At 41.2% G+C, this 20,626-nt stretch overlaps 1 protein-coding gene across 4 annotated transcripts in view; it reads right to left on the bottom strand.

Annotated features, from left to right (window-relative positions):
* The window catches only part of CDK6 (cyclin dependent kinase 6), a 240,900-nt gene that overhangs the window by 114,317 nt on the left and 105,957 nt on the right, over positions 1-20,626 (bottom strand). For all 4 annotated transcript variants that reach the window (XM_045864706.3, XM_045864708.3, XM_045864707.3 and 1 more), the window contains exon 4: positions 11,038-11,205. In XM_045864706.3, the coding sequence (XP_045720662.1) occupies positions 11,038-11,205 (168 nt within the window). The remainder of the gene's footprint in view (positions 1-11,037; positions 11,206-20,626) is intronic.

Below are 20,626 nucleotides of genomic sequence, written 5' to 3'. Positions count from 1 at the left end.
AACTTAATACAGTTCTCTTAAAGCTATATTATGTTTTAGAACACAAGATTTGGTTATTACTGTAACTCCACTACAACAATCTCCCCAACTTACTACTGATAAATTAGCTATTTAACGTTAAAAATGGTTATGACTAGAAAAAGCATCATCAAGATCTAGCACATTCTGATAATACCTAACCAACTATTAGTCATGCATCTGAGTAAAAGCAATCAAGTCTTGGTCTTCCAGAATACCACTGAAATATTAACACAAGGTTTTTTTCTAAAGATTTTATTTATTTGACAGAGAGAGACAAAGTGAGAGAAGGAACACAAGCAGGGGGAGTGGGAGAGGGAGAAACAGGCTTCCCGCGGAGCAGGGAGCCCGATGCAGGGCTCGATTCCAGGACCCTGGGATCATGACCTGAGCCGAAGGCAGAAGCTTAACGACTGAGCCACCCAGGCACCCCCTAACACAAGGTTTTAGCAATGAAAGTGATCAAGAAAACAAGTTTGATTCCTGGTGCTGTAACTTGAAAATGGACGCAGCTACAAGCTGTAAGGACACCTTTCAGGGAAGCTGATGTTTAGGGGAAGCATCGCTTCCAAACGCACTCAGTACCCCCCAGTGCAGCCTTCCTCCACCTCCTCTACTCAGAAACCTCTTATTTCAGAACACACACACACACACACACACACACTCTTTACATTCACAGAGCAGCACCGTGTGCCTGTGTGTTGTTACCCCAAGTGCTGAAACAGATATGACAGCTACTTACATTAGAGGCAAATCGAAAGTGCATGGGAAAGGAATGCCTAGCTTTATCCTGGAGAGTCAGGCTGACTTCAGGGAGGAGATGCCATTTGTGTAGAGTCTTGAAGAATGAGTAGGCATTTGTTAGGCTGAGAAGGGGAGAGGCAAGCTAAGTGGAGACAATGTCCAAGGCATGGAGGCACAAAATCTAATCGCATGCTGTCTCAAGCGGAGGACAGAGGTCTGGAGTGGTGAGGCCACAGGGATGTGGGGATGGGTTTGGGGTGGGTGGGCCAGTAGGGGTGGAGAGAAAAGTTAGGAACAAACCGCTGCAGAGTATCTAGACTTTTTAACCTGTGGGCAACGGGGAGTCAGTGGCGATTTTTACTCCTTCTTCATCTCCCCAAGCTTACTGGTTTCCCACGGTTGGTCCACGCTACATGGCCGCTCCCACAGCTCCTTTCTACAAGCCAGTCTTGTCTTTCCAGGAAAAAGAACATCAGCTTTTCAGACTACAGTCCTGATCTTTCATCCACTCTGGAAGAGTGGGATTTCACAGTCATCTAAAGAAATGTTCATGCATATATGTGAAGACCATCATTTTTGGAATTTATCTCATCTTCCTCACAGTAACTTTTTCCATTCTTTAGGAAGTTTTAATTGTAATTTTTCTAATCTGCTTTTTTTTTTTCCCCTAAACTAGTAAAAGCTAGTTTTCTGGAACTAGGTTACAGACAGACTTTGGCCCATTTAACAAGGTCAGACTGTTTATTCTTGACAGAATTCTTTCCCACTGTAAAAAGGTACTTTTAAATGCCACATTCCAAGAGCAGTGCCAATAAGCCACTGAAGCATATTTTCCCACAAGAACTGATACCATGTGCGGTCCCCACCTCACTGAAATCACCCAGCGTTACATAAGGTACAGATAGTATTCAACGTCACTGTGACATCTATCAACTAGAGTCTACCAGCAAGTATTCAGAAAACGCTTCCTTCTATACATTTCAAAGCATCGTAACCTTTCAAAAGTAAATAATCAAAATAAAAATGAGAAAAAGAAAGGGAAGGGTGGCTTTAGAAATTAAAAAAAAAAAAAAAATTAAGATGGCAGAAGAACAGAAACCTTGTAGCTTTGTTACCAAACCTAGAAGTAGTAGAGACTTTTCTCCCTTATTTTGGGGCTTTTATGGCTGAGTTGTTAAATTTATAGCCCCACTTTTAGATTCTGCCAACCTTCAAAATAAATACATGAGCAGTGCTAAAGTAAATTCTCCTACGCTTTCCCCTTCTTTCTTTTGGATGCTTCCCTGAGTCTTGAAGGTAGATTATTCCTCCGCAGCCAACTGTAAAGTTTAACATTCAAATTTATGAGGGATTTAAAAATCATCAGTATCCTTACAAACTATTGGGGGCAACGATGTCACTCAAACTCTGTGCTTCAATTGTCAGAGAAAAGGAAAACAGAGAGAGCAACAAGAGGAATAGCTCAGCAACCCAAAGAGCATCATTTAGAAACAAATTTGGCATATTAGCAATAAGGTCAATAAAATATTAAAGAAAATCCAGCATTACAAAGCAATCATATAAAAGTTTGAGCTTCACTTTTAGAAAGACCTTTACAGATTAACATAAACATGTACCTAATCTCCGTTAAGAACCCAAGTAGACTAAATAACCAAAAGAAACTACAATGCAGACATTCTCAACCTTTTCCTATAACATCATGGTTCCTCCAAAGATCCAAGAGATCTTAATTTTTAATTAAAACATATCCTACAGAGAATGTTAAGTGCACAAGCTGGGGAGGTGTATGGAGGTTTATGATCTTGAAGAAGGAGGGATGAAGGACACTGATTATCTGTAAATTAGGAATGGCTGCCCAGACAGACATTCAAAGTGCAAATGTTACTTCCTCAGGGCTCAAAAGTTGCTATGAGGGAGTGAAGCAGGCAACTGGGAAGATTAGCTAAAAGTCATCATGTCTACAACAAAAAACCAAAACAAAACAAAAACCCCAAAAGACAAACAAAACAAAACAAAACCCAACCAACCAAACAAACAAAAAACCAAAACCAAAACCAAAAACAAAAAAAATAAAACAAAAACAAAAAACAACCACACACACACACAAACAAAAACACTTTAGATGTCACTTTGATGATGCAGTGACCCAAGAAGTAACATGGGAAATGTGGTTGGAAATTCATTCACTGATTCACAGGTGAAAACAGGGAGCTGGGAAAGAACTTAATGAAGTTCAAGGAGTAGTGAGAAATTTGGTGCGGTTAGATGACCGGGAGTAGGTGTTTATGTGAATGGGGGTGATCTCTGAGTGGGAGGACAGAAGAGTAGGTTGGGGCTACACTATAAAAAAACTTTGCGTGCCATGCTTACAGAGTTGGAATTCATTCTTTAGACACTGGAGAATCATGAGGATTCATTTCATTCACTCATCACGTATTTATCAAGTGCCCACCATGTGCCAGAAAGGCGCTGTGGGAAACACTAAAATAGTGTAAGATTTGGATTGACGGTATAAAAATGGATATATCCAATGTAACAGAAGCTCAATAACATCTCAACACAGGAACTTACACCATGAGTCTGCCAAAGCCCAAGCAAAATGAAGATACTACCACCTGTCCTTCCTCCCCTGGAAGTAAGTAGTGACATTTGTAAAACACAAGCAGCTCACATATCCAAAGAATATGTGAAAGAGGAGGTAAAAATGCAAGTTACAGAAACACTGCTTTATGTTCAATTCCAAGGATTGTGTCTTATACTCCTTTGGATGAACACTAACACAGCCAAGTTAGGCAAATTTAGGGGAGATAAAATGATCCCATTAAATAGCTTGTCAGACTAGCCCCTAACCAAGCAAAGAAGGCACATTCCCCTTAAGAATGGGTTAGCCTGGTGATGGGTATTAAAGAGGGCACGTTCTGCATGGAGCACTGGGTGTTATACGCAAACAATGAATCATGGAACACTGCATCAAAAACTAATGATGTAATGTATGGTGACTAACATAACGTAATAAAATTTAAAAAATGTAAAAAAAAAAAAAAAAAAAGAATGTTAAACTAAGACCCAACGAAACCTTTTCCATCTTCTGCATCCCTGAGAAACCCCTTGCCTGCAAAACCTTTCTAAAACCACTTGGTCTTGTGGACCTTAAGACAGTGCTTGGTCTGGACACTCAGACTTGGCCTCAAGTGCTGAGATCTGAACAGCGTCATACAGGGTGTCCATACGATAGAATATAAAAAACCAGGTGACAACCAGATCACGTCTCTGTGGTACCTTGATAGGACATGGTGGCCAAATGGATGTATGGACTCAAAGAACATCCTGTCCTTTCTTTGAGTAAAACACCCTCCAGGGGGTAGCATTACAGTTAAAACCTTTTCGTCCAGAACTAATTGGCAACAGTGACCACTTATGAAGAAGCTAGAATTAGGTGAGTCAAATGAGTATCTTTTATACACAAGGAAAGCAGTATTTTTTTTTTTTTTAAGATTTTATTTATTTGAGAGAGAGAGAAAGCATGAGGGGGGGAGGGTCAGAGGGAGAAGAAGACTCCTCGCTGAGCAAGGAGCCCGATGCGGGACTCGATCCCGGGACTCCAGGATCATGACCTGAGCCGAAGGCAGTCGCTTAACCAACTGAGCCACCCAGGCGCCCAGGAAAGCAGTCTTTTAACTTTGCAAGTACACGTGGTACAGCCACACACCCACGTGCTGACACACACACGGAGATACATGAGCTTCCGGCATGGGAGAAATTCTCACCGTGGTCATCAATGATTGCCTTCCCTTCGGGAGGCAGAGTTCACCTATCAGATGGTAGCTCAAAATGGGTTTTACTGCCGCGGAGAATGCGCAACGAAGGATCTGGACGGGTTTCCATGTTTGTGTTGGCTCTGGCATTTTCCACGTAGCCAGCCCTGGGAATCCCGAAGAAGACGTGTCCTGTTCCCAGCGCTGTGCACTGCCCCATTGTGTTCCACTTTCCTCACTGGTGAAAGTGAAAACGAAACCAGCACAAACACTCCATTGTTCACTATGAAATATGTACTGGCAACTGGAAATGTTCACAAAACAGACCTGCTTGTGTCATGGCAAGGGGATGTGGAGTGGGGGGGGAGTTACGGGCGCCTTTCCGGCTTCAGAGGTGCGTCCTGCACTTTCGCTGAGGTGCTGAGGCGACAGGGCTTTGGGTTTTTTCCATTATACTCGACTCATGCTCTTGGATTGATTTACTCAGTATGCACTGGCAGTGTCTGCAGGCTTCTGGGGGAGCAACTCGGCTGCCCGAGCTGAGGCACAAACCCTGCCAGGTCTCCATAGGAAATACAGCACGCACGAAGAGGAAACAAGCATAAACAATTTATTTTCTCCCGTAAAAGATGACATTGTTCTCCCATCTCTGGTCCCGCTTCACTTTGTCAAGTTGGTGGTGCCGGCGGGGTGCTCTAAAGTGAACTATTCCAGACACAGACAGACAGAATGAGCACAGACTCTGTGATGTGCATATCCAGGGGGCCTGCCTCCAGGCCGGTTCCGACAGGACGATGCTGCTGACCTCCCTGGGCATCTTGCTTCCTGGCCTGACCCCCAGCCCAGGAGGGTTCCTGAGACATAGGACTTGATCGGACTGTGTCCCTTCCCCTTAATGCACGTCCGTCGCTAACTATACATTGCTTTTTGTGGTTATTTTATGAAGATCTGTCTCCTCATTTTGATGAGGAGCTCCATGAGAGCAAAGACCTTGTCCTAGTCCCCATCACCCCTCAGGTTTGCTGACAGTGCTTGGCACACAGGAAGTGATCAGTAATTATTTGTTGACTGAATGCTACGACTCCATTTCATTATTCTTCTCCCTTTGGCTCATCAAAAAGTTTCTGAATCCGCAAAGTTCCTCCAGGGTTTACTAAATGCTACCAAACTAGGGTTAGAGTAGGAAACCATCCACTGCTAGAGTCATAAGATCGGGATGTGAGGAATTCTGAGTTTTTGTAATAATTGTGGTATTAAATAAATGAATGATCTGAAGTACAGTAATTTGGGGAATCATTTATTCCCCAAGTGAGTTTTTCTAATTTGTGGAGCTGTCAAATGAAAGTCTTCCCAGGTTTACTGTTTACTTGTCCTTTGGGGATTTCTACAGAGAGGAAGAGGTTTTCAGAACACAAGTGTCTCTCTCTCTCTCTTTTTTAAAGATTTTATTTTTTTATTTGAGAGAGAGAGAAGAGAGCGAGTGAGCAAGTGAGCTCGGGGGGAGGCACAGAGAGAGAATTCCAAGCAGACTCCGCACTGACCAGGGAGCCGGTCACGGGGCTGGATCCCATGACCCTGAGATCACAATCCACGCTGAAATCAAGAGTTGGGTGCTTAACAGGCTGAGCCACCCAGGCACCCCCACAACAAGTGTCTCTTAATAGGATAGATGATGTGGGGAAAAAAAAGACCCTTGGTGAAGGGGAATATAATTCACTTAGTGAGAATTTCATTAAGTCACTAAAAAGACGGGAGAAACTTCTTACTTTTCCGTTATGGTACAAAGTGGAATTTTCCTCCAAACTATGTGTCTTACACACAAGCACTGGAGGAAAAATGCTAATTGTACCTTTTGTCTAATGGTTGTAGAAAGGCCCTCCAACTACACTGAAAAGTCACTGTAAGGCTGTTCCCTGCAGAGCAGAGATGGGTTTGCAGCAGGCCATTCCTGGACTTTATCTCAGCACGTGGAGTTACAGAGACACGAAAAGGAACGACCTCATTTTCAGGTGTCGACTTCTCTCTATCCACAGGCAGCTTCCTAGTGACGGTCCTGGGGGAGTGTCTGGGTGGTCTGGCAAATACACGCGGATGTAAAACCATCAATACTGGCATTGCTCTGGGCGGCCCTCGGAAAAGTCTTACGTACAGTGAGCGCAGCATGGTGTGTGCACTGTCGCAATTATGCAACCGGGTGATTTTAAGGGGGTGGACACACACAGGAGTGAATCAAGAGAATGTCTGGCTCTCCCGAAGCAACAATCCATTTACGAGACGTTCAAGTCTGCACAAGTTTGGCCGAAGTTTTATTATGAGGTCTACATAAAAAAAATAAGTTAGCCAGGGGAAGCCTGGGTGGCTCAGGCCCTTGAGCATCTGACTCCTGATTTTGGCTCAGGTCATGATCTCAGGGTCGTAAGACTGAGCCTGCTTGGGATTCTCTCTCTCCTTCTGCCCCTCCCCCTGCTCTCTCTCTCTCTCAACAACAAAAAAGGTAAGTTAGCCAGAAGGTACAAGTTCATGCCTTAGTGTTCTCCACTGTGTCAAAATGTGGCATGAGCTAGTTGTTTTTTGATTACAATTCTAACAAGACTTCAAATATATTTTAAAGAACAGACTATTGGAACATTTGTGGAATCTCTGGATGCCCTTTGTAGAACCCAGTAATTCCACAGAACATAGTCTCATACCCTCTGACGTACTGGAGCCTACGGTGTGGAGAGGAGGAAGGGAGAGGGGATGGTAGGTGAGAGCCAGAAATACAGACATTTGATTTTCCTGAGCTATTTATGATCTACTTGGTGAATTCAGACTTAACCTGGTCACAAACTGCTTGTCTTGAGTCTCAGTTTCCCCACTTGCAAAGGTGGTTGGCGAGGAGTTCTCCAAACACTGCATCTAACAGCAACAGCACCGTATCACCCTGCGTGCCGTACGGTCCAATTCGGAAAAGCGGTTAATAACGATTTTGCATCACAGACATGTGAAGAGATGTGAAGACTGCTCCCTCCCTGAGCTGCTGTTCACAGCGCTTCATGATGATCAGAGTCATCACACTGCTGGTGATGTCCCAGGCTCTGCTCCTCAGACTCTCCGGGTCAGACCTGCGAGCACAGCCAGGTGTGGCCAAAACTGCTGGCTGAGTGGTTGCTCTCTATTTTTCTCTTTTATCCTGACAGACAAAAACGAGTTGCACCATACACTGCATTTGACACGGGAAGTACTCAGAAATGCCAACTTTAGAATGAACCTAAATATAATTTTAGCTAGCCTTGTTGTCATTCTGTTGAATAAGCATATGTTATTGAAACACTTCTGTCACCAAGATTATATAACCCGTGAGTCATGATCCTTACACACATCACTTATGTGCAATGGAAAGAACCTCCCTGTAACCTACTCTCTTTGTTTTTCCACAAACGTAGTAGTATTTCAATACTGGTCCCAGGAGTGGATTTTCATGGCTTCAGAGAAATTTCTGATAGAAATAACCCACGTCAGGTATTAAGTGTAACAAGGTCCCACCGCTCTCCACAGTCCCCAGCTCCTTCCTACACCACAAGAGGTCTCACACGCATATTTACATGCATTCCCATCCCAATGTGCACACTCTGCCCGTTTGTCTGCAAGCTGTTGCCCTCAGACTTGGGTGGACACACAAGTGGTACAATCTGCTGTCAGGAGGAAGGACCCATTCGGGTCAGGGAATTGCAATGCCCTGAGTGTGGCGGGAAGGGAGAGGGGGGTCTCAGACTCTAGCTGGAGCATCTCCCTGGCAGCCTGGATTCGATGCTCCACGAAGGGAGGCCCGGCTGGTACAGGGCCAGTGTGACATCCAGGCCAGGGGCCCCTCCTGCCTGAGTCTGAGGCATTCGCTGTAGCCATTCACGTCTTCATTCTACAACCTTTAAATAAACAGGTATTTGTTACACACCCTAAGTTACGCACCACCCACAGCTACGACAATTGTCCACTCTTAAACGGTCCTAAATTTCTTCCCAAAAGGCCAATTCCTTCCAGGAGCATACAGCCTGATATAGAAGACCCTAAAAATAATTACAACCAAGAGAGAAAACGGTGTTATGAAAGACATGAGTAAGATGTCATTCTGAACCACTGAAGTTTGAGGTAGGTGGGACTGATTTCTGCAGGGAGTACCAGAAGGGGACATTTGAGTCAGGCTTTGGAAGAGAACTAATATATTAGCATTTCTCATGGCTGTACGATGCCAGTTTCGAATCAGTTAACTTGTAATTCCTTTAACATTCCACAGATTAAGTTGATTCCCAGGTCCTGTATGACATAACCCTCTAAAAAATGTGTATTTCCAGGAAGTGGAGCACAGTCTTTTTCTCTTCAAGAAATTCTAAAAATAAATAGCAGTTCAGTCTGAAAAACTGATTCTAAGTCTTTATATATCACCACATATACGGTAACTAATGCAGCACTATACTAAACGGACTTTTCCTTAAATAGAAAAACACAAAACAATGGGAAAAATTTTAAATGCAGTACCCTTTAGGAATCATAACCTTTATTACTGACATTAAATTCCAGCTATCGTTCTTGCAAATAATGTCAAATTTGTTCCAGTGTCTTTCCCAGTTGCTAGTATTTTTTACTTCATGTCACCATATGAAATACAGAGTATGCAGTACGAATTAGACACTGAAAAATCAGGTATTTATGACTGCCTTTCCCCTTTTCTCTGTGAAATAATTTGTCTACATTTTCCTGTCTGAACATATCAACTTTCAGCAAGAATGGAATGTTAATTGATGTTACGCACAAACTGGGCTATCATTCCTCAAATTTAATAAGCAAAAAAATAAAAATAAAAAAAAAATAAAGAAAAACCCAACTGGGTTTCCTGTTTTTACTTATGGTTTTTTGTGCCCATTTCGGGGGAATCAAAATAAAGAGTCTGTCTCAGTTATGCCTCATCCTTCCCTCAATTAAAGTACCCAAGGAGATCAGTTCCTTCCATTTGCTTCCCCAATGACCACTGGAATCACAAAGCCTATTTAAACTTTTCCTCAGGGATGCCAAACAACATGCACAACTATATTCTAGGGAAGCCCACAGCCTACCTAACCCTTCCCACTGGGGAAACACACAGACTCAGCAGTTCGGCTGTGATTATATAAGAATACAAGGGCTCACTCGAACCAGCCCAAAGCTGAGGCGTATCCTTGAAATACCGTCTTGTGCTTTGTCTCCCCAAAACCATGATTTCTCTTTCAACAATGGTGACACACTCCAAGGAAACCTCTGTAAAAATTCTGACGCCCTAGGTAAAGCATAAAATGTTGGGAAAGTATGCGGTCTTATGTGTCCAGGTTGTAGTAACCGTATTTTGGCGGTGGGGAAATGGAACACTTTTGTAAACTGAATGTTTTCCTAAGCCAAGATATCTCAGAGAATTTCCAACTCCCCTTCTGTCTATTCCTCAGTTGAGGCATTATGCGAATTCGGGTACACAATTTTTTGGTGGGCAGAGTATCAGCCTCCTAGTGGTCACTGCCATCCCCCAAGTCATTAGGATGACCAAAGATGCTGCCATACATTTCTCAGCGATGCCCGCCCCCCAGGGCAGTGCCGCCCCGACGGAGAATCGCTTCAAGGCTAGAAATGGACTATGTGAAAAATGACATATTGACCCAAGAAGAGTCTTTTTTTTTAAGGCTCCATCTAATGCTTGGAGGACAATTTTTATAGTCTTCATGGACCCAAGGGGATTCTTGGCATCAACCTCCTACCCCAAGTAAGCAGCATAGTAAAGGGATATTCCCTGGCTTTTTGCATCTCTGCATGAATTCACTGCATGTAAAACAGGTCTTCCAAAGATAAAAGTTCTCAGTGCCTACTTCACGGTTTTGTGTCTGAAGGAGGGAAAAAAACCCTAGGATACCATAACTGTCACTCTTTGACAAAACAGGCCCTTGGGTTTACCCTTTGTATTTTGGCTTGGACGAAGGCATCACCCAGCAGCGGAGGTGGGGTGGGGGGAGGCTGCTGCTTATTCGTGGGCCAACCTAGTTCACTGTAAATTCAATTTCTCCTTCATAGTCAGCACCATAGCTTCAGAAGAGTGCTTTCACACACCTGTGTAGGTACCTGGCTGTTTCTCAAACCAGGATGCTACAGACAGATCAGCGTTCCTGGGACTCTGCTTCCCTAAACCCTTGAGCTGTGTTTCCCCAGATTTTGTGTATGCAGCTCTGAAAACAGTGGTTATGGCAAAAAGCATTTGGAAACTTGTAACTGATTCCTTTCTAGTGGTGACAATGTAACGGATGGTTTCTGCAATGGGTCCTGTCTGTGACAAGCCCAGTCTGGATGCATCTGTAGTGGTAAGCAAAATCCTTTCTTTCTAGCCCTGCTTTTTAAAAAGTGCAAAGACATTCTGTCCACCAACTGAGCACAGGCAGTAATAATCTTAGGGGCATGGTATGGGGGCAGTTCGTCATTTAAAAGAGGAAACATAAGCTTAATCAAAGAATAGCACTTTCTCACTCACCACTGAGGTAAGAGCCATCTGAAAACTGTAGATGCGGGCAAGGCCGAAGTCAGCCAGCTTTATTTGTCCACTGCTGGTCACCAGAATGTTCTGTGGTTTTAGATCACGATGCACTACTCGGTGAGAATGAAGAAAGTCTAGACCTCGGAGAAGCTGAAACATCATATCCTAAATAAAACCAAAAAAGAAAATCAATAAACTGTCCCAACAGAAATTTCAACAGGCTGAATCCTCAGTGCTGGAAAGCATTCGATGAATAAATGAATTCGTCTCCTTTCCTACCTCTCCAGTCTCCCATTCTCAAGGTCACTAACAAAAAATTTCACATTGACCTGTATTTTATTAATGAAAGTAAACTTTAAAAATAGTTTCAGATGGTATGGGAAATATTCTGGAAGATAAATACCAAACTGGTGTCTGTAGTGAACTGGGGAGAAGAAGTAAGTGATAAGAGGGAGACATTTTTTATCTCATACACCTTTATATGGTTCAATATGTTATTTCAACAATTAAAATCCAGTAAATGATAATAATATTAATGGTAATTCCTACTACTTTTATAGCACCGAACACTAAGCAGTCACTACATGTCAAGCACTGTTCTAAACACATTCTGTTTAGTAACTCAATATACAACCCAACACTGAGGTAAATAATAGCATTACCTCCATTTCACAGGCCTAGAAACTGATTCCCAGGTGTAAATAATTAGCCCCAAGTAACAGCACTAGCCAAGAGATAAGTCTTGATTCCAACTATAGCCTAGAAAAAGTGGGTTCAAATCCTCAAAGCACTCCTTTATTAGATCAATGTTTGAATGAGTACGTGAAGCCAGGTAAGCCATTCAATCTTGCCAAGGCTCCATTCTCCCATCTGTAAAATGGGGAAGCAACAAAACCTACTTCAGAGGATCACTGTTTGTAAAGCACTTAGCGTAGTAGTAAGCGTTCAATAAATGGCAGCTCTTATTGCTATCATTATCAACTGGCATGGAGACGGGGTGGGGGGGGGGTGTTCAAAAAATAAACCAGTGTCACATCTTTTTCTAACTATGGAACCGGTAAAATTAGAGAGAAGATTTAAACCTCAGAAACAGTGTCTGAAAGTAGGAATTTAAGATGCTGACCACTGGATCCTTCGAAATCTCGGGCTAACAAGATTGACCTTCCCTCCAAGATATTGTGCAAATGGTGTACACAAGGGAGGATGGAATTATTTTGTTCATATAAGGATTAGAAAAATGGGAGGGCAGCATCATGGGCCTCAGAGCCGGCTGAGACTGTAAGGACACACTTGTTCACCAGCTGGACCATATTTGGTTATTGGTTCACGGTCCTGGTTTTTCGTTCAGAGCTGGGAGTTCTGTCTTTACACGCCAGCTTGTTGAAAACCAAAGCCTCAGTTTTCTATAAAATGAAGACAAGATAGTGCTTATTTTTTATAGTATTATGAGATTACATGAAGTACCGTATGCAAAGTGGGTGGTGCAGTTCTGGCACGTGGTAAGCATTCAATGAATGACAATCATTCAAGTGTCCTGTTTCCCCAGGGGAGACAGTCAAAAACAACTGTAAGACAATGTGGCCAGTGCCATCAGGAACTTGCTGAATCCTTAGCATTGGAAACAAAGCACTGAGCAGAGGTATGCAATGTCCCAGGTGTACTAGAATCCCTTTGAGATGCACCTCCATGGACATTCTGGCTCGGAGGGTTTACATTCTAGGTTTTCGAAGGCAAAACTCTTGGCAAAAACTGCACTGGTGAGGGTCAGTCCTTCAGGACCTGAGAACCATGGCAAGTCACACACCTCACAATACACACACTTCCAGTGTGAAAATGAAGCATGCAATGTTAACGAAAGCACTGGGGCAAATCAGTCATTACTGGAAACGTATGCACGTGACTTATAAGCCCTGGATTTCAAACAGCATGATTAACCCAAAGTAATGCCATGCCGGCCTATCATCTTTCCCTTCTTATATATGCTAAACACCACCCATTTAACACTGTACAAAGAATAAATCTGTTTGGTTCATTTTTCAGTGTTCAGATGCTTTAAGCAGACAATTAGCAGAATAAAAATGTTAAAATTTGAAGTAATTAATAATAAAGCCCATCTAAAGTTTATAAAAAGCCTGAACCAGAGGAAAAAAAAAAGTGTGTATTGCTTTTATTTCGGTATTTATTTATATAGGATGTACTACGTCTTTCTTATTAAATTGGTACATGCTTAATGCAGAAACATAAAATTTTTAAAAAAATCCAGAGGAAGGTGGCGCCTGGGTGGCTCAGTCGGTTAAGTGTCTAACTCTTGATTTTGGCTCAGGCCATGATCTCCGGGTCATGAGATGGCAGTGCGCAGTATGCTTGTCCCTCTCTCTCTCTCTGCTCACGTGTGAGCGCGCGTTCTCTCAAATAAATAAATAAATAAATAAATAAATAAAATATTTTTCAAAAAATCCAGAGGAAGAACAGAAATCACTCAAAATCCTACCATTCAGAGAACAGAGAAAACTTCACTGTTAAATAATTTATGTCTTTCTGGTCTTCCAAAAATTACAGATGTTGCTGTATTTGTAAGTATAAGTATATCGTATTTACATATATAAATATTATATATAACGTATAGCACATATAAAGAATATTAATATACACTTGTATTTATAAATAAAAATGATCATTATTCTGTACACATCATTTTGTGATTGTTTTAAAAACACTTCATGATTCATTATGAATATTTTTGCCACGTCAACAAAATTCTTCTACAATATATCTTTTTTTTTTTTAATGCAACATGATTTTTAATAGCGGCATGGTTTTCCTCCCTGGGATATGCCATAATCATTATTATTTGGTTTTAGTTGCGTTATTTTGGAACTTATACTGAGAGTCTAGTTCCCCTTCATTTAAAGTCTGGGGTACATTAAAATGACTTGTCACCATTGTATCTATTACGACCAGCACAGTTTAAGTAGTGCCAACCCATATAAGTGCACTAACACTGATTCTATGTAAATGATGCTTATAGATGTATGGGAAGTTGATTTTACATAAGGATTACCATTCTTTAGATTTTATTAGGCTATTTAAAAAAATTTTTCGGTGAGCCAATAGGGTTTTCTTTTAAACCTACTATATCCAGCTACAGTTCCCCTACAATATCCAGGGGAACTATGTGAGCTTTAAATTAAATGATTTAGAAATTTTTTGCCCAAGTCTCATTATCTTCAGTAATTCACCTGTGAGGTAGGTTGATGCACGTTATAGACTTACAATAAGCGTTATGTTTGAACCCTCCTCAATCTTTAACTGTCATTCACTGGAACACCTAATCTCGAAGGGAGAATACACTCTGCTATGTCAGGGACTCCAATCAAAAAGAAGAATAAGACATGGTCCCAATTCCTGAGAATGATATGAATGAATAAAACACTAACACTAAACAAGGCAGGAAAAACACCTTTCCTTCAGAATCACAAGAAGTGCTTGGATCAAAGACATTTCAAAGGATTCTTTACTTAAGTTTATTATCTGTTCGATCTCAGTTTATAGTATTGTGAGACATACTTTTAAATTAGCTCCTCAAGATTTTAATCTAAATTAATCTTATACAAGATACATATTTCACAGTAATCCTGGTGATACAAGGCAATGAAACTACGGATACTGCCAATTAAGGCTCTTTATGTTAAACAGAGATTTTTACATTACAGTGCACAATTCTGGTAGCAAAGGTTTAAACATCTAGTCATACTTAGGATACCTAACAGTCACTTGGTGTCCTCATTCTGTATCTTTCTGAAGCATGTTTCAACAGGACACCATCATGGAATGAAGTCTGGCTCCCAGTGGTTTTGGGTGGGGTTTTGTCCTTGGTCACCCCCTTAGAAGATTCTGGACTTCAGTCTGAATACTAGAAATCTGTAAAGCTGTGTAATAATTTCTTATAGGTGTTCTAAAGGTTCAATCCTGTTATTTCTTCAAAAAACAAACAAACAAACAAACTGAAAACTTACCTCAAGCTTTTCTAATGGGAAAAACTTTTATCATTGGGTCTTTTTTTCCAACTACATAGTGTAATTAGTTCCAAAAGACACTAAAACACCCAATTTATACCATATAGTAAATCACACAAATAACAGCTTTCAATGGACAATTCTGGATTTTTGGCTTTATCTATGTTGACATAGTCATGTCCTCAAGGTTTTAGTGACAAAAATGTACATCAACAGCCTATCTATTTAAAAACTAAAAATAAGACATACACAACCTGTAGTCAATCATTTTTGTCCTCCTTATAATGTGTAAATTACAGTGTTTTCAAATTTGTTATTCAAGTTTCAAGTATCTTCATAATGATTTGTTTCCTACAAAGGCCTCCTATCTAGCTTGTTTTCTATGGAGGGTATTACAGGAGTCTAGAGTCTAAAATGGATCACATACAACAAAGGTATTTTACATTAAACTGACACCATGTTGGTTTAAGGTAGGGGTTATGATTAGGAATAGAAATAAAAGATCACGATCGCTTACACATAAAGGGTGATGGTAAAAGCCATAAAGAAAGGAGAGCCCTTTAATAATAATGACAATAATAATAATGACAATTCTAGGGCTAGTCCTAGAATCTTTTTTTGTTTTTGTGGATCATGACTATATGTTTTAAAATTCTTAATCGTGGTGAAATACAAATAACATAAAACTGACCATCTTAACCATTCTTTTTTTTTTTTTTAAGATTTTATTTATTTATTTGACAGAGAGAGACACAGTGAGAGAGGGAACACAAGCAGGGGGAGTGGGAGAGGAAGAAGCAGGCTTCCTGCGGAGCAGGGAGCCCGATGTGGGGCTTGATCCCAGGACTCTGGGATCATGACCTGAGCCAAAGGCAGACACTTAATGACTGAGCCACCCAGGTGCCCCCATCTTAACCATTCTTGAGTGTAGAGTTCAGTACTGAGTTTATTCACACTGTGGTGCAACCAAGCTCCAGAATTTTTCCATCTTGCAAAACTTAAACTATACCCATTGAACAATTCCCCATTTCTCCCTCCTCTCCAGACCCTGGCAACCACTCTCCTAACTCTCTATTTCTATGAATCTGACTACTCCAGATACCTCAGTGTAACTAGAATCATATTGTATTTGTCTTTTTGTGACTTGCTTACTTCACTTAGCAAAATGTCCTCAAGATTCAATCACGTGGTAGCATATGTCAGAATGTCCTTCCTTTTTAAGGCCGAATGATATTCCATTGTATGTATATTCCACATTTTGCTTATACATTCATCTGTTGATGGACATATGGGTCGTTTCCACCTTTTGGCTACTGTGAATAATGCTGCTACGAACGTGGGCGTACAAATATCTCTTTGCAACCCTGCTTTCAATTACTTGGGATATACATACCCAGAAGTGGAATTGCCAGATTTAGTCCTAGGATCTTTTAAAATCACAGTTCACCTGTAAAGTATGGTATGATATTACTGCACAAAGCAATGGAGTAGTGAATAACGAAGCCACGTCTGGGTCAGCTGGCAGGTCCTTCAAACACTGGTGACTTCACTCACTCCTATTTCTGTGCACAGGGAGAATCTGCTGAATGTCTCCACATCAAGCTGACTGTATGGTACACACCTTTATTCTACTTCAAAACTTGACAGAAGCTCCTTCATGCTTCCACTGATCAATTCCCAACAACAACAATGGGCTGCAAAGACTGCTTTATCAACAGGTTCCCCCCACTTCTCATTTTGGTCCTCAGGAGTCCCCAAAGAATGCCTAAAATCACATCTAAATCACAAAGGGCAAAACAAATTCTGACAAAGCAAGAGGGGGGTTAAAGCCGGTTCCTTAAAACTTCAGATCACCTGGAAAGCTGTAATTCATGAATTCAAAGCAAACAATAAATGGGAGGACCTGGAGATGAGCTGCCAGAGTCACATGTGAGCTTTGTTCCAGTCAAGCTGTCTCCTATTCTCTGTCACTTCATCACACTGTGCCCCAGCCAGGGGTGGGGTGGGTGGGAATGGGATAACTGAGTAAGGGCAACACATCGCCTTGGGACTCTTCGGCAGAAACAAAGGCAAGGCCCCTAATTGCAAGTGCTGACTTTCTATTTTTACTGCTTCTAGGCAACTGGATAAAAGCATAATAAAAGTGGCTTTGTATGCCAATTTTATTAATAAAATATGTATTCTAAAGAGAGAATGAAAAGAATCCATATATTATTCATTCCTGGAAGTGATGATAATGCTGAAGTAAGTAAAGAATCGGTCTCAACTAACTAGAAATAAGAAAAGAACAACTAATTTTCACCGAGGCTGGAAATGTTGGTATTTGAAGGACAATGCAATGACTAAATGGACAGTCTGAAAGAAGGAATCATTATGTCACCATGATGGCTATTATTAACCCACAGTGGAAAGTCATCGGGAATTGAAACTACAAATAGCAATGTTAATTATAACTTTTTTCAGAGCAGGATATAAAAATCAGCATTGCATAAAAAAAAAAAATACAAAGCACAAGTGCCTAGAGGTTATTGACTAATGATCCAAATGATTTTTGTCCTATGCACATTGTTTTGTGATCTTTTTAAAACATTTTACAACGCACTGTGGATATTTCCCCATTTCACCGCATATTCTTCGTAATAATTTTTTTTAACAATATGCTTTTTAATGGCTGCATTTGGAAAAATACCTTCTTATCTTTTTCCCCATTCTCCTTCTCATTTCCCTCTTTTGAGAATTTTCCCCTCACTTAAGTACTTCCCTCCTCTCCAAATGAGGTAATGTATTACAAAAGTTGGTTTTCTGCTCCAGAGTGGAGCATATTATTATTTGCCTCCTGTAAGACATTGTTGGTTGCCAGCCATGAAGGATTGGTCCAAGGTAATCACATTCCCATTTGTTAGGAACTGATCCAGGGATGGACATGAGACCTAGTGTTAGCCAATGAGACATATGGGCAAATCTGCTCCAGAGTTTCGGGAAGTATTTTTCCCCTTTATAAGAGGACCACAGTAGAAAATTCTTGCTGTACTTCCTCCTCACCTCCCAGCCCCCACCCCCATCCGGGCATCTTAACACTAGAAGTGCTACTGCTTGAGGATATGACCTTGCAGCTGTAGCAACCATCTTGAAACACAAAGGGAGACATCATCTGCAGAGTGTAATGAGGGGAAGAGTGGGTTTTCGAGGATATTGCTGAATAGCTGCATCAGCTCGGGCTGCCCACCTCTAGCCCTGTAGTTACAGCAATAATGCCCTTATTTAAAGCTATTTTTTCATTGAGTGTTCTATAATGTGCAGTTGAAAATTATTCTAACCAATCAAACTTAACTAAAATTACATTAACTAAAACCTGTTAAGGTCACGATCTTTCATTTACAGCTCTCTTTGCCTGACGCCCCCTCCCCCGTCACAGGGCGTGTACCAACATTCCTTTCTTGTTGCCGGTTATCACTTCCAGGTGGTTATCTTTTTCTCTTTGAAACTTACACCTCCTTCCATTTATTGTCACAACATCCTCTTCTTCATCGCTATCACTTGCTATCAATCCTCCATATTCCTCAGGGTCTCATCCCCTCTACCCTACAGTCACCATTTTCCTGCATGACTTCAACATTATGCAGGATGCCCAAGCTAGCACCTTAACCTCAGAGACCTTTGACTTCTTTAACCCCATTCCATTATTTGCCATTTTTTCCCATGGCTAGAAACAGGAATGTGTGATCACTCAACTCTGATATAAAATATTTTAATTAAAAAATGTTTAAATTACTTTAATTACATTTATTTGGATATCAATATATCACTTAAATTTACAGAAGCTTATTAGACAGCATAACTAAGTAAATCTGGAGAGCAACTTCTTCACACACCATTTGCTAGATCTGCCAATTCCCTCCTCTCTCTTGTTGGTCATTTTATCTTATCTTCTATACGAAGTTTAACCCTCAATTAGCCCAACCACTCTTTCTTTCTTGGCTGTTATACCTATATTGCAGAGAGCTGTTTGGGTTGAGGGGGGAATGATCATGTATGTGTCCATTATCAATATGAAGTCAGCCTCCAATCCTGGTTATCATAGTGCCAGGTAATCCTACTGGTCCCTAATAAGCCCTCTTGCTGTCCTTATAGTCTGAATTTTTACCACTGTCTCCCTACGTTATCGTCTTCCTTTCTTCTCTTAGCACTCTAGCCTACGCTCCACTACAGGGAGAAACGCAGACCATCAAGGGAATGCTATTACCTCCCTTGTGTCCACCTATAAATTTATAAGCACTGGCACCTAGCCCTCTCCTTTATCTTCTGATAGGAAAGATTTCCTTCCTCCTACATAGTATTCATCTTCCTCCTACACTCTGGGTCACATTCAATTCAGCTTATTCAAGTCGCCATTGCTCTAACTAGCCATTCCCTTACCCTCTCTGTTGTCCCTTGACCAATAAACAACCCAAGTGACCCCCTTCTTTTTTTTAAGATTTTATTTTTAAGGAATCTCTACACCCAACATGGGGCTCGAATTTACCACCTTGAGACCAAGAGTCATATGTTCCACCAACTGAGGCAGCCAGGCGTCCCTCCCCTTCTTTTCTCAGACAATGATCTTTACACAGCAATGCACATTTTCCTATTTCTCATCCACATCATGTCACTACAGTGAATGGAGCTGTGGCAGCTCGTGCAAGATCACTAATAACCACTCGTTTGCCACAACCAATGGGACATTCTACTCCTAACTTAACCCTGGCATGGCATTTCACACTGGATCCCTCCCTCCCCTTCGCTGTTCTCCAAAAGAAAAAGATCTTCTATGTTTCTGATTAGAAATGTAACACATATTCACTGTTAATATAAAAAAAATCAAAACACAAGGAAAAACATAAATACCACCCACAATTCTCCCATCCAAAGATAACCACAATTAACATAACCCATCCAAAGATAACCACAAATAACATAGGTGTATCCTTCCCTAATTTTTCTATACACGTATTCTCAAATAGAAAGTTATTTTCTGTTTTATAAATGGAATACTAGTATATATGATTCTGTAATTTCCCTTTTCACATCATAATGTATACTGAACTCATTTGCATGTAAAGGAATACAGATCTACTGCCCAATCTTTAATGGTCATGTGCTATTCTACTTTTATTTGTATACTATCTTTAGCCAAACGTTTTTTTAAAGATTTGTTTATTTTTAGAGAGAGGGAGAGAGGGTGTGGGAGTTGGAGGGGGAGGGACGGGGGAGAGGGAGAGAGAGAATCTGGAGCAGACTCCCCGCTGAGTGTGGAGCCCAGTGCCAGCTCCATTTCACGACCCTGAGATCATGACCTGAGCTGAAATCAAGAGTTGGGTTTTTAACAGACTGAGCCACCCAGGTGCCCTTAGCCTGATCTTTTTGACATGCAGACCTGATCCCATCAGATCATTCTCATGCTTGAATGCCCTCAGACAAAGCCCATCTGGCTCTCTGGTCTTCGATCTTGGACTCCTGAGGACTTCCTCCAACTTTACTCACTCACTGCTCTATGGCCCCATCTTCTGAAAGAGGCCTCTGCTTTAATCACT

The sequence above is a fragment of the Mirounga angustirostris genome, unplaced genomic scaffold (assembly GCF_029215605.1).
Source record: "Mirounga angustirostris isolate CCGP_5_RB_7025 unplaced genomic scaffold, mMirAng1.0.hap1 SCAF_12, whole genome shotgun sequence".
Lineage (NCBI taxonomy): Eukaryota > Metazoa > Chordata > Mammalia > Carnivora > Phocidae > Mirounga > Mirounga angustirostris.
This window is presented reverse-complemented; position numbering and strand designations above follow the sequence as displayed.